The 12,950-nt window shown below is 43.3% G+C and overlaps 1 protein-coding gene across 1 annotated transcript; it reads right to left on the bottom strand.

The window, feature by feature from the left end:
• Positions 1–1,621: 1,621 nt before the first annotated feature.
• Positions 1,622–11,509, bottom strand: DLD (dihydrolipoamide dehydrogenase). Its single transcript, XM_015851484.2, has 14 exons — positions 11,383–11,509; positions 11,126–11,201; positions 9,908–9,987; positions 8,701–8,769; positions 7,345–7,414; positions 6,881–6,981; positions 6,413–6,556; positions 6,155–6,256; positions 5,354–5,544; positions 4,163–4,333; positions 3,607–3,796; positions 3,057–3,194; positions 2,722–2,811; positions 1,622–2,621 (listed from the first exon to the last, which is right to left on the bottom strand). Exons 1-14 carry the CDS (start codon positions 11,419–11,421, stop codon positions 2,556–2,558), a joined length of 1,527 nt encoding a protein of 508 aa, XP_015706970.1. The 5' UTR covers positions 11,422–11,509; the 3' UTR covers positions 1,622–2,555.
• Positions 11,510–12,950: the final 1,441 nt, after the last annotated feature.

Raw genomic sequence — 12,950 nt, 5'->3', positions numbered from 1 at the left:
TCATTAGGTAGCATTTACACCATAGTACTCTACCAGGAACGTTTACTCTCTGCATGATACTGCTTTTGGCTTCAAGCAAGTTTCATTTCACTGTAATGCTTCTGATTTGTGAGGTGGGAGTAGAGATAAGTATGGTGTATGTTTCAAGAACCAAATTTACATGGTAAACCATGGTTGGAGGGAAAAATAGCCACCTGTGAAGCACACACAAGGCAGCATCCCCAATGGCAATGTGCGTTTATGTGCACCAACTGCTTACTGACACGAGAAACATGTTTGGGTAAATACTTTTTCCATCGACAATTAACCTCACACTTAACCAAGGTCAGGAGTTGGTGAGGGCAACTAGAGCACTACTCCATCTAATTAAATAATTTCCTCATAATATCCTGGCAGAGCAAAGAGGGTCATTGTTGGTCATTGTGCAGAGTCCAATTGGAGACCTGTAACTAGCAGTGTTCCCCAGGGGTTGGTGCTGGGTCCAATTTTGTTCAGCATGTTCATCAATGACCTTGACAAGAGGATAGTGACCACCCTCAGCAAGATTGCTGATTATAAGAAGTTGGGAGGATTGGCTGACACACCTGAAGGCTGTGCTGCCATTCAGCGAGACCTGGACAGTAAGAAACTCGATGAGGTTTAACAAAAGCAAGTGTAGAGTCTTGCTCCTAGGGAGGTAATTGCATGCACCAGTACAGGCTGGGGGATAAGCTGCTGGAGCTGGACAACAGGTTGGCCATGAGCCAGCAGTGTGCCCTCATGGCCAAAAAGGCCAATGGCATACTGGGGTGCATTAAAAAGAGCGTGTCCAGCAGGTCGAGGGAGGTGATCCTCCCCCTCTACTCTGCCCTGGTGAGGCCTCATCTGGAATATTGTGTCCAGTTCTGGGCTCCCCAGTACAAAAAAAAGACAGGGATCTCGTGGAAAGAGTCCAGCAGAGGGCCACAAAGATGGTGAAGGGCCTGGAGCATCTCCCCTATGAAGAAAGACTAAGTGAGCTGTGTCTGTTTAGCCTTGAGAAAAGAAGACCGAGAGGGGACCTGATCCAGGTCTATAAATATCTGATGTGTGGGGGGCAAAGTGGTGAGGCCAGACTCTTTTCAGCAGTATCTGGAGTCAGGACAAGGGGAAACGGACAGAAACTGAAGCATAGGAAGTTCCGCACAAATGTGCACAAGAACTCCTTTACGGTGAGGGTGACGGAGCACTGGAACAGGCTGCCCAGGGGGGTTGTGGAGTCTCCTTCTATGGAGATATTTGAGACCCACCTGGACACCTACCTGTGCGACCTCGTGTAGGGAACCTGCTTTGGCAGGGGGGCTGGACTCAATGATCTCTGGAGGTCCTACAATTCTGTGATCTAATCTATATCTTCCCTCCTTTTGGTGTAAAACCATTTCTCTGTCCACTTCTCAAGCCACTGGCATAATGAAAAAGGACAATCCCAGCACACACTAAGATCCTCTTCAAGGCAGAGATTCTAATAAAATGAAGTGGCACCCTGCAAAACAAGAGCTACTGGCATTGGGCACGTTCCCTTTACATGGTATTTGTTTGTGAGTCGTCCTCTATCCACCAACCTGGACACTAACAAGTCAGCAAACAAAACCCAAGCCGATCCTCCAGCAACATTAAATATTTATTAAGCTCTCTCGCTACAGGAGAGACACAGAGCGCAAAATAGAAAACAGGAGAGAAGGAAGTATGTCTGAACTGTGTGGAGAGCTGACGCTGCAGCCCTAACAAGTGGAAGGTGCAGAAGAATAACCCTCACATCATCGCACTTAACAGCAAGCGAGGCTTTGCTACCCATTTGCTTATCATTTCAAGGTTAAAGAGAGTTGGACAACGGAAGCTTTATGAACAGGAAGTAACAGTAAGAGTAGTTTTCCTTCAGTCTTTCATTTCTCCAACACTTGATTTTTTTCCCCAATGAGTTTTCAATATGAAAACATGATGTGTGGAGAATCACACATAGAGTGATTTTACCTTAAAAAAGTCAACACAGAATTAATCAATTTACATGAGTCCCTCTTCTCCCCAGATCCTAACGCTAATAGATCAAAACTAATTTTGGTACTCAAACGTAAGTAGGTTAAATACTTATTTAATCCTTTCACAAGGAAATAAATTTTTGTGCGGAAGTGACAGTGGCATTAAGTGCCAGAGGCATGTTAAGTGCCAGCATTCAACTGCTTTAGTCTATCACTACTTCAAATAAGAACACACCAGGTGTGCTGGACACCTGCACAGAGCTGTGAGCAGCACACCTGATCATCCCATGCAGCAGCAAAATGTTTGGTTTTGAAGGAAAGAGTTCCGTCAGGCTGTTTTTCTGCAACATTCATGATGTAAATAAACATGTAATATTAAGTATTTAATTTACAGAGACTGGATAATTCCACTTGTTCCAAACTCTACTTGTTTAAATATCTGATGCCTAAAGTGAAGAGATTCATTTAATTCAACCCTAAAATCCTCAAACTCGCCTTCCACAAGGGCTCGCAGTCCGTTTTCAGACGCACTACGGATGTTCAAAGAACTGCTCCTTCGCTTTAGAAGTTGATAGCTTTGCCAAAAGACGCCGCTAGGTTCGCTTCCCTGAAGGCTTCTGACACCGTCTGCAGAGAACAAACCAAAGGTCCAAACCATTAACACCTACACGTAGTTACAACATGTCTGTGCAACCCCCGTGTTCAACAATTGCTGTAAAAAACTTACTGGATGGGCATGGCAAACTCTGGCCACATCCTCACACGATGCTCCATACTCCATAGCAAGGGCTGCTTCATTAACCATTTCACCAGCACCCTGCAGATTAATGTTTGTAATTAGAACAAATCTTTATACAATTGTCTTGTTTCTCCTGAATTGCTAATTAAGAAATATCCAGCTTGTAAAGAAGCATCTTTTGCTAAAAAGAAAAACCCTAATATGACCAGCAGTTTACTTCAGCTGTGTTCTTGTGCCAGCCCAAATTACTCTGTCAATCTGGTGGCTAAGCTAAGCTTAAAATTAAACAACACGAGAACAGCAGCACGCTGCACAATACTCACTGAGCCCAAGATGTGTGCACCCAACAGCCTGTCTGTTGACTTCTGACTCAGTATCTTCACCATGCCGTCTGTGTCAGCGTTCGTCTTCGCTCGACTGTTTGCAGCAAATGGAAACTTCCCAACTTTGTACTCCACTCCCTACAAAACAAACACCTTTGTTACTGATGTGGAGTAAACGATGGGAAGCTCAACAGTAATGATGCAGCCGTACAGGTGGGTAACTACAAAAATAGGTCTAACACAAAACCAGAAGGCAGGTGAAACATGCACAGAACAGTGTATGAAAATAACAGGTATAAAGAGGTATCAGAAAAGGAAAAAATAGCATAGAAATGGTATTAACTTCATAAAACAGAAGTTATTAAAGAGCAGTGTGGTCCTTTGTGAAAGCAGCATGCAGGAAGGAACCATTCAGCCATACACCCTACACAATGAGTTCAGGTAGAGAAATTCTCATGTGAGAAGTAGTTAGATAAAGCAACAGCCATTATCACACTACGAAACCATATCCAAAACAGAGTAACAGCTTTGAACAGGAAGAAAACAGTACCTCTTCTTTCAGCTGCTCTTCTGATTTGCCGACCCAGGCCACTTCAGGGTGAGTGTATATGACAGAGGGCACGCAGTTATAGTCGATGTGAACTGCACCTCCAGCCATCCCTTCAACACACAGAATGCCTTCATCCTCAGCTTTGTGGGCCAGCATAGGTCCAGCAACTACATCACCAATAGCATAGATGCTATCAGATCAATGAAACACAATTAGATACTGTTCAAAAATGTACTAGCACACCTCAGCTACCCCACAGAACCATTTAAAACAAGACTGGATTTTCCAGCAAAATCAGATTAAAATACCCATGCAGAGAAGCAACCTGGAGACCACAGAAACAGTTTCCACTGAATGAGGACACTTCAAGAACCACTGCCAGCACATCCTGACTTTAAATTACAGAGCTTTAAAGGCTGCCTAAATATCCTCCAAACATAAACTGAGCTTTTCTTTTAGAAAAAAAAGCAGCTATATTAAGCAATTTTAAGTGTCTTAAGTTAAACTTTTAAAAATTCTGCTTTAAAGAAAGTAAATATGATTAAATATGACTTACTTTGGAATTTTGGTTTGGAATCTGTTATTGACTGGGATCCTCCCCCTTTTATCAAGTTCAATTCCAAGGTCTTCAAGTCCGAGGTTCTTTGTGAACGGCCGCCGACCAATGCACACCAGGAGCACATCACAAGTGATGACTTCTGCTTTGCCACCAGCAGCAGCTTCAACACTATAGAAAAACAAGAAGCAAGAATGCTAAGAGATAAACCCACAGTACTGTATTTCACTGACTAGTGATTAATAAGATCCAGATGGTGACCTAGTGGCTGAACCTGGCACCCAATGCTTGCCTTAGGTCTATCCCCCACTTCTTCCTTGCAAGACTTGAAGAGCAGGAGAGGAAGCAAGGGCCAGCAACTCTTACAAATTTGTTAACAACTCCTAGACACAGAAAGTCAGGTTATGTATCTGTTAACAAGTAGCACAACCTGCTAGGAGCAAATCCGTACAGCAAAACAACTGGTGCTGAGTGCACAACATCCAAGTTATTTGTACTTCAGAGCAAGGCAAAGTCATGCACTGAGCAAGCTTTCACCAGGTCCAAATGGAAGAACTGTTAGCAGCTGTCTTACATAAAGTGCATCTGTCAACAGCATCTAGAACAAGTTCAGTTTGCAACCTGAGTACAAGCACAAAACAAAGAATGGTAAGCAGGGTTAATTAAGAATCATATTTCAAAAGCAAACACCTGAACCTAAATGAAACTCTAAACACAGAGATCTACATGAGAATCCAGGCAGTATCAGTACAGCAGTACATAGAGGCCCACATCTAGGACTTCTCCAGTGGTGGAGGACAGACTACACTGAGCTATGGAAATACAGTAGATACAATTCCTTGTATTGAGATTCCAATGAAAAAGGCTTTTTAAGCTTAGGTTACAACTCTAACTACAGCTTACGCTGCCAGTCTGCACAGAGAATATGTTGATAAGAAAAGCAGCCTTTTTACACCAGCACACCAACCCAGGCCAATGGAAACTCTCCTGTATAAACAAGTTTGATTTCAATAAAGCCAAAGTTACAAACACACTAAGTTATAATACAGGATAAAAATGAAACTTCACTGAAGAATTAAGTATCATTTAATTCCCATTTCAATAATAATATAAGACTGTTTTTGAACAGGTTTGAAGGGCTGAGTGGAAAAATACAACCTGTTTCCCATTGGTTTTACGTTCAATACTTACGCTACATCAATTTTCCCATCCGGTTTCTTGGTAGCACCAGTAACTTTGGTGCTTAGCTTAAATTTAAGTCCCTGCTTCTGGAGAATACGTTGGAAGTTTTTAGAGATCTCCATGTCAATTCCCATTCCACCAACGTGGCCCATGAACTCAACAGCGGTTACATCCGCACCGAGGCGCTGCCAAACTGAACCCTGCGGTCACAACAACATACTTAAAGGAAAAGCTTTTTGAAGGAAAACTTCAGCTTTCTTTACTGCAATATTTACCATTTAGACTGGAAACAGCAAAAGATGATCAACACAGCAAACTTATAAACATTTGAAAACCTTTACAGTGTAGGATATAACATGCCTGTTTCCAATAGTCCTTCTGAAAAGATGGATTTATCATTACTTGTTTGCATCCCTAATGCTTCAGTGTTTTAACTTATGGAATTAAGCTTTTAAATATATAGTAAAGAAAACAAACAGGGATATTTTAGGCTACAGGCACAGAAAAATTAAAAATCAAATAAATGGAACGTAGCTCAGAGAACTCAAAATAAGATTTCTGTGGTGTCCTAATACCAAAGTAAAGCAAAACAATAACATGTTATAGACAGTTTATGCAGTAAAATATAACTACTGCTGCTTCTGCATGTGTCTACAGCCATAACCACTACCATCGCCTTCCCTAAAGCCACATCCATTTTGTCTTCATTTACACCTGCCCTGCTCAATGGCCAGCAGGCATCAAATATAGTGACAAAATTACACTGTTACTTTATAAATAAAGGACTAAGAAGTTTAAATATTCTCTTACCAGTTCCACACCGATGACTCCTGCACCAATGACCACCATCTTCTCAGGGACTTTTTTCAGGGACAGAGCACCAGTGGATGACACGATATTATCTTCATCAATCTAGTGGCAAAGAAAGCCACAAAGGGAGACTTACCATCTCTTTTATACATCATACGTAGGACAGAAGATGAATTCCAAACAGATGCAAATGTATTATACATTAAACGATGTGGTTATTTCACACTGAAAAGTAGCACCAAGGTTTCAAATACGTACAGTAATTCCAGGGAAGGGAGCAACTTCTGAGCCTGTAGCTATGAGTATGTTCTTTGTATTGATAACTTGTGTGCTGCCATCATCTTTGGTTGCAGTGACTTGGTTTTTGCCAGTTATTTTCCCAAACCCAGATACATGTACAACCTTTAATAACCAAGAACACAGAAAGTTCAGGTTCAAATTACTTACATAAGTTATGCTACACTTAATCTGAATCTCACCAGAACAAAGCTGCTAATGCAAACCTTTGCATCGGCATCCAGAACAAATCACAAAGCCAACACTTGTTCTTTTAAGTAGATCCAAGAATGAGCTGTTCATTTAAAATATCTTAGAAGGGAAGCATTCAATCAGTCCTTGCCAAATCCCTGATCAAATAAGCTTACATGGCTAGAACGTGAGATGCAAAAAGCAACAAAAGCAAGAAAAGAAATTACACATTTACTTCAGTAAATAATCCAAACTAACCTTGTTTTGCTTAAATAAATGAGCAATTCCACCTGTTAAGGCCTTCACTGCACTGCTCTTCTGTTCCATCATCTTCTCCAGATTCAAGCGGATTCCTGAAACTGAAATTGAAAAGCTTCAATGGAGCATTCCACTTTTATTTATAGGAACTGATCTACCGTGAACAGTTCTGACAGGGAGATGCCCCAAAATGCTCCCATTAAACATGAAAGGTCGTGTTTAACAACTGGTATGTTACAAAGCAGTGTTAGTCTTTTCAAGTGTAACTTCTCCAGCCAGCAATCAAGGAACAGACACATTCCTAAACCTCCAGCTGGCAGAGAAAGGATATTGGTTGCAAGTCAATGCAGCTTTATGACCAATCTTCCTACAATTATAGTAGTCAGACCTGAACCATTCACATTTGTTTCTTAATGGAAATCATTTAGCTCAATAGACACCGCCAAGTTGCTCTGCACACTCACTTTCAATTCCTCTGTTAGCGAAGTCTTTTCCATGGGCCAAATGATAGAGGTGCGAGTTGTTCAGCAAGGCCTAAAACATACATACAAAAATGTCAATGGGACACAGCTGCAACTGGATTTTTTACCAATATTTTTTAAAAAATGAAATTACTTGAAAAACAACCTCTAATAAATCTGACATTAGTGCTTTAAAAGGTGTATTTCAAATACGCCAACTACGTGCAGAAGCTCTTACTGAGGTGTAACTTGAGAAAATACATATAACAAAAATAGAGAGTAGTTAAGATCATTCCTACCCCTTTCTGCTCTTTTCACTGGAGAAAGTGGAAATGATAGCACTGAGAATAAAAAGGTAGGGACAGGCTTTAAGCAAAGGAAAACAATAGATGGCTATCATTCAGTAGAATTTCTTCATTAGCTCAGAAAATTTGTCAACAAAAATACTGGGAGGATATGGAAAAACTGGAGGAGGAAAGAATCTATACTGAAATCACTGTTAAATTTTAGTCTGTGCAAATATCAGTTCAATGCTGTAGCTGAGTTGTGCTGAAGTTGTTACAACTGTACAGCCAGACCGTTTAAAGCCAATTCAGGTCACTGAATTCACAATTCAATCATCACAATTCAAAAATAAAATCAGAACAGTTCCTTTCTAAGTGCATGTAAAGATCAGCAGCTTGAAATACAGAATCTCCAAACTATAACTTGATTAGAAACTGCAATATAAAAAGGGATCATAGAATCACAGAATGGTCTGGGTTGAAAAGGACCTCAAAGATCATCTGGTTTCAACCCCCCTGCTATGTGCAGGGTCTCCAACCATCAGACCAGGCTGCCCAGTGCCACATCCAGCCTGGCCTTGAATGCTTCCAGGGATGGGGCACCCACAGCTTCACTGGGCAACCTGTTCCAGTGCGTCACCACCCTCTGTGTGGAAAACAACAAGTGTATTGAGCATTGACTTGAAAGGACTGAGAATTCCACACAGCAGACCCTAAGACAAAACCACCTTAAACTGTATTTAAATAGCATTTAATTGCTGTATTTAGTTAGTGGTTACCATACAGACTTACCAGCTCACTGGGGAGAAGATGCATCTGCATACACCTCCTGCTTTTATCCCTCTTCCTCTCACTTAAGAAACCCCACAAAACAGTTTGTAAACAAGACATTCCCACTGAATTAATAAGTAATGCAATCCTTTGAATTCCTTTTATTCATGGAAATCATTTGGTTGCAAGTTATTTTTCTAAACAAAGTATGTCCATCTTGGAAAAAGATAAGTAGGGGTTTGTAAATTGATGCATGTAGGAGCTATAGTTATTAATGAAGTTATGATCAACAATGTACCCTTACCTTTGAAGGAATACATCCAACATTCAGACAGGTTCCACCCAATGTTTCATTTTTTTCTACACAAACAGTCTGAAGGGAAAAAAGGAGGGGAAAGCATTGGAAACCTTTTGGCAGCAAAGAGAGATGTCCCTTCCTCAGTGACAAGCACAGAACATAAGCACCAAGTAAGAACCTCTTGGTTTATGCTCCAGGGAAACAAATGTGCAGAGAAGTGACTTCCCAGATGAAAGCCTGTTGTCATTTAACTTGCTGCTTTTGTGGTAAGCAGCAGTAACAGTACCATGAGGACTCAACATCAAATCAAATAACCACAAGGAGATCAGTTGATCCCCAACTACCCCTCTTCCTGTTTTAAGCACACAAACATAAAATGATCCAAGTGCTTTAACAGCTGCTCTATGGACCAAACAGCACTAGACTGCTCTCACCTTTACCTGGTAAGGCTTTGACTCATCCACTTTAGATTAACTTCACTAGAGTCAAAAGCAGATGTAAAACTGACTTTCAAAAAACTCTATTCTGGTACTGTTACACATTAGGTTAAAATATACTCAGAGGCATCACTGAATTCCAGCTGTTGGAGGAATAACCAATGAGGGACAACACTCTTAACTACAGAAAAATGAGGCTGAAGGGACCTTCTCTGGAAGCCATCTAGCCAAGTTTCCTTCTTGAAGCACAGCATCAAAGCTGTCTCAGATGGCTCAAGGCCTCGACAAGCCAAGCCCTGAAAATCTATATGGGCGAAGGCTACATGCAAGCTGGACTTGTTCCAACATTGCACTGAACTCTTCTTGTAAACAGGAGCTTCTGTCCTTGCCAGGTGGTCTCATCACCTTGGTTTTTTCACGAAGTCCTGCTGTCTTACTTCAGAGGCACTGGGATATACCGGCCAACAGAGCATGCGCAAGTACACTTAGCAAGTACTTCATGAAAGAATGACGCAGTGCCAGGAGAGTAAACTGGTCTTGGGTTAAAGAGAAACAGCAATGCTGCTGATGTCTCACTCATGAGTGAAAATGAAACTTATGAGCATACTATTTCCCACTTCTAAACTCCCAAATGGCCATCAAACTCCTCCAATGGCACTAGGAAATCACATCAGCTGAGCACTGTTTTGGTACTTACCCACAACAGAATCAGTGCATGTTTTATGTAGTGGAGAGGTTGAAGAGTGATCAGAAGGTCTCCAAAGGTCAGTTCTTACCTTAAAGCCAAGCTGAGCTGCTTTGATTGCAGCAACATAACCTCCCGGGCCAGATCCAATAACTGTGACATCGGCATCAACTGCAACAGGGAACATTACAGTTACTCTTTTCAGCAATTAAGACTTTACTGCAGGACCAATTTATTCCTGAACTTATTCATATTTGGAAATGCCAAATAATGGAGAGAAAGTAATAAAAAAGCTATTAAAAATTATGCAATTTAATACTAGAGAAATTACACTTCACAAAATGACTTTCCAGACAAAAGCAAAGGTTGTATAGAGGTTTTTTGACAATATAAAGTCTTAAATTTCACAGGGAAAATAATGTAAAATGAAATTAAGCAGATGGGATGCATCTGACCCATCCTTCCTGCTATAAAACCTGTAACCCCAGATGTCTGAGCAGTTTATTTAAGCATTTTACCAACAAAATTTCTTCTGTTGCTTGTCACAAAATATACATGAGCAGTGCATGCCATGGGATCATCAGATTATAATGCAGGAAATATGGCTGAAGTAAACTTCTGTGTAACCCTTATTGATTATGAACACAGAAGCAGCTGTGAACTTTGTACATTTGTTTCTAGCAATCATAACCTCCTCAGCAATATTAATCACTGCCACTGTTCTTACATTATGAAATTCAGCTTCTAATTATACCTTTATTTTGACAGTAAATCTGACAAAGAAGAATTTATCATAGAAATTGGTGAGGTTGTAAGGAACCTTAAAGCCCATTCAGCCCCAGGCTCCTGCCATGGGCTGGCTGCCCCCCACCAGCTCAGGCTGCCCAGGGCCCCATCCAACCCAGCCCTGAGCACCTCCAGGGATGGGGCACCCACATCTCCATGGGCAGCTGTGCCGGGGCCTCATCACTCTTCCAAAGAAACATTTCCTAATATCCAACCTGAGCCTCCCGTGGTGCAATTTATGTCCATTCCTGTCACCCTATCGCTGTTATGTGGGAGCAGAGGCCATTCCCCACCTCACCACAACCTCCCCTCAGGCAGCTGTACAGACCAACCGACATCTCCACACAGCAGCAGGGCAGGTTCAGCCGTCCTTGGAGGTGTTCAAGACCAGGCTGGACGGGGCCCTGGGCAACCTGATCTAGTAAAGGTGTATGTTTGGTGGCCCTGCCAGGCAGGGGGGTTGGAACTACATGATCCTTGAGGTCCCTTCCAACCCGGGTCACTATGTGATTCTGTGATTTACCTTGATCGGCGTAGGTCCTCTGCGGCACGGCACACACCCCCTGGAGACCATGATGAACTCGATCAAAATGGCTCCTCTAAAACAGAACAAGCCACGGCTTTAAAAGCTGAACCTTGAAGAAAACAGGAACGCGGCCCAGCGGCGAGGCCACGGTGTGAAAGCGGAGAAGCACGGCAAAGCACGGCAAAGCCCAACCCAATGGCACGGAGCCCTCCGGTTCCCCCCGCCCGCCCCTCGTTATTCGCACAGCGCCGTACCCGAGCGAGCGCGCAGGAGACGCGGCCCCAGCGCTGCATGGCGACCGCCTGCACGGCCCAAGGACTCCGCGGAACTACGCAGGCGCAACGGGAACGGGCGGCTGTACGGGAGCCGCAATGGGCCGCTGCGATGGGGCTGGGTGTAAATGAAGGGATGGTCGGCAGGGGGCGCTCTGCTGTTACCTGAGCGTGGCAGGGCGGCCCGCGGGGCGGCAGCATCGCGCTGCTGTGGGGATCTGAGAGGGAGGCAGCGTAATGCCGGGTTTCGGTATTATAAAGCATTTCAGTTATTTAGAACAACCTGTAGGATAGTGGAGCGATCGTCCTGTTAACAGCTGTGCAGCTGTCAGCTTCCTGCTGTGAGAAATATATGGATATTTAGTCATATTGAACACACAATATGTTGTCAGGTGGTTCCTACCATCTCTGGTAAATCCTTTTGTTGTGCTCCTCTTTTTGGTTAAGAGTGGGCACCATAGTAAAGTAATAACATAATCACAGAATCACAGAGTGACCCGGGTTGGAAGGGACCTCAAGGATCATGTAGTTCCAACCCCCCTGCCTGGCAGGGCCACCAAACATACACATTTACTAGATCAGGTTGCCCAGGAGACCCCATAGATCCCCATAGAGACCCCATAGAGCCCCATAGAGACCCCATAGATCCCCATAGAGACCCCATAGATCAGGTTGCCCAGGGTCCCGTCCAACCCGGCCTTGAACACCTCCAAGGACGGGGCATCCACAACCTCCCTGGGCAGCCTGTTCCAGGGCCTAACCATTCTCCTAGTGAAGAACTTCCCCCTAACATCCAACCTAAATCTTCCCTCTTTTAACTTAAAACCATTTCCCNCCCTCTTTTAACTTAAAACCATTTCCCCGTGTCCTGCTATTGTCAGCCCTTTCCAAGAGTTTACTCCCCTCCTGGGAGTAAGTTCCCTTCAGGTATTGAAAGGCTGCAATGAGGTCACCCCGCAACCTTCTCTTCTCCAGGCTGAACAAACCCAACTCCCTCAGCCTGTCCTCATAGGGGAGGTGCTCCAGTCCCCTGATCATCTTCGTGGCCCTCCTCTGGAGGAGAAAGTGTATCCAGAAAGAAACAAAGGTGGTGTTTGGTTTTCCAGCTGTGCCCAAAGCAAGATGGTGTGTTGCTTTTTGGGCTGTTTCACCTGTTGATCTGCTCAGAACTTCCTGTCACTGGAGAATTGAAGCAAGGTGACAGGTAAGAAAGCTAAAACAAGTCCAAGGCCACAGTGAGTTGCTCTACGTGAGGTTCTGCACCAAGCAAAGAGCTGACAATGTGTGGGCAATATGGGAGGAATAGGGTGCAAAATAGCAGCATACCTCGGTTTCAAAGAGGATGCAGGACAGCTGTCCCAAAAGCATATAAGGAATCCTGGAATGTGCTCTGTTCTGCTGGTATTTTACGGAGATCTGTAGCTCCCAGCTGCCTGCAGGAGAGTTAAGTGCTTGGGACATTCCTTTGTTGCTGGAGCTTAGGGGAACACACGTAGGTGAGCAGGCATCAGGAGCACAGAATTGCTGCATTTTGGGGTTAGAGGGGAGCT

Source organism: Coturnix japonica, chromosome 1, assembly GCF_001577835.2.
Source record: "Coturnix japonica isolate 7356 chromosome 1, Coturnix japonica 2.1, whole genome shotgun sequence".
Lineage (NCBI taxonomy): Eukaryota > Metazoa > Chordata > Aves > Galliformes > Phasianidae > Coturnix > Coturnix japonica.
Note: the sequence above shows the minus strand (reverse complement) of the source record. Positions and strands in the feature narration are given on the sequence as shown.

Bases quoted from the DNA above. Each gene is read 5' to 3' on its own strand.
- DLD (XM_015851484.2), bottom strand. From the start codon at position 11,421: ATGCAGCGCTGGGGCCGCGTCTCCTGCGCGCTCGCTCGG. The intron at 4,334-5,353 runs GTAAGTATTGAA...GTTTTTCTATAG, and splicing joins GATGGGAAAATTGATGTAGC to TGTTGAAGCTGCTGCTGGTG. The intron at 3,195-3,606 runs GTACTGTTTTCT...TTTGTTTTGTAG, and splicing joins AAGAGCAGCTGAAAGAAGAG to GGAGTGGAGTACAAAGTTGG.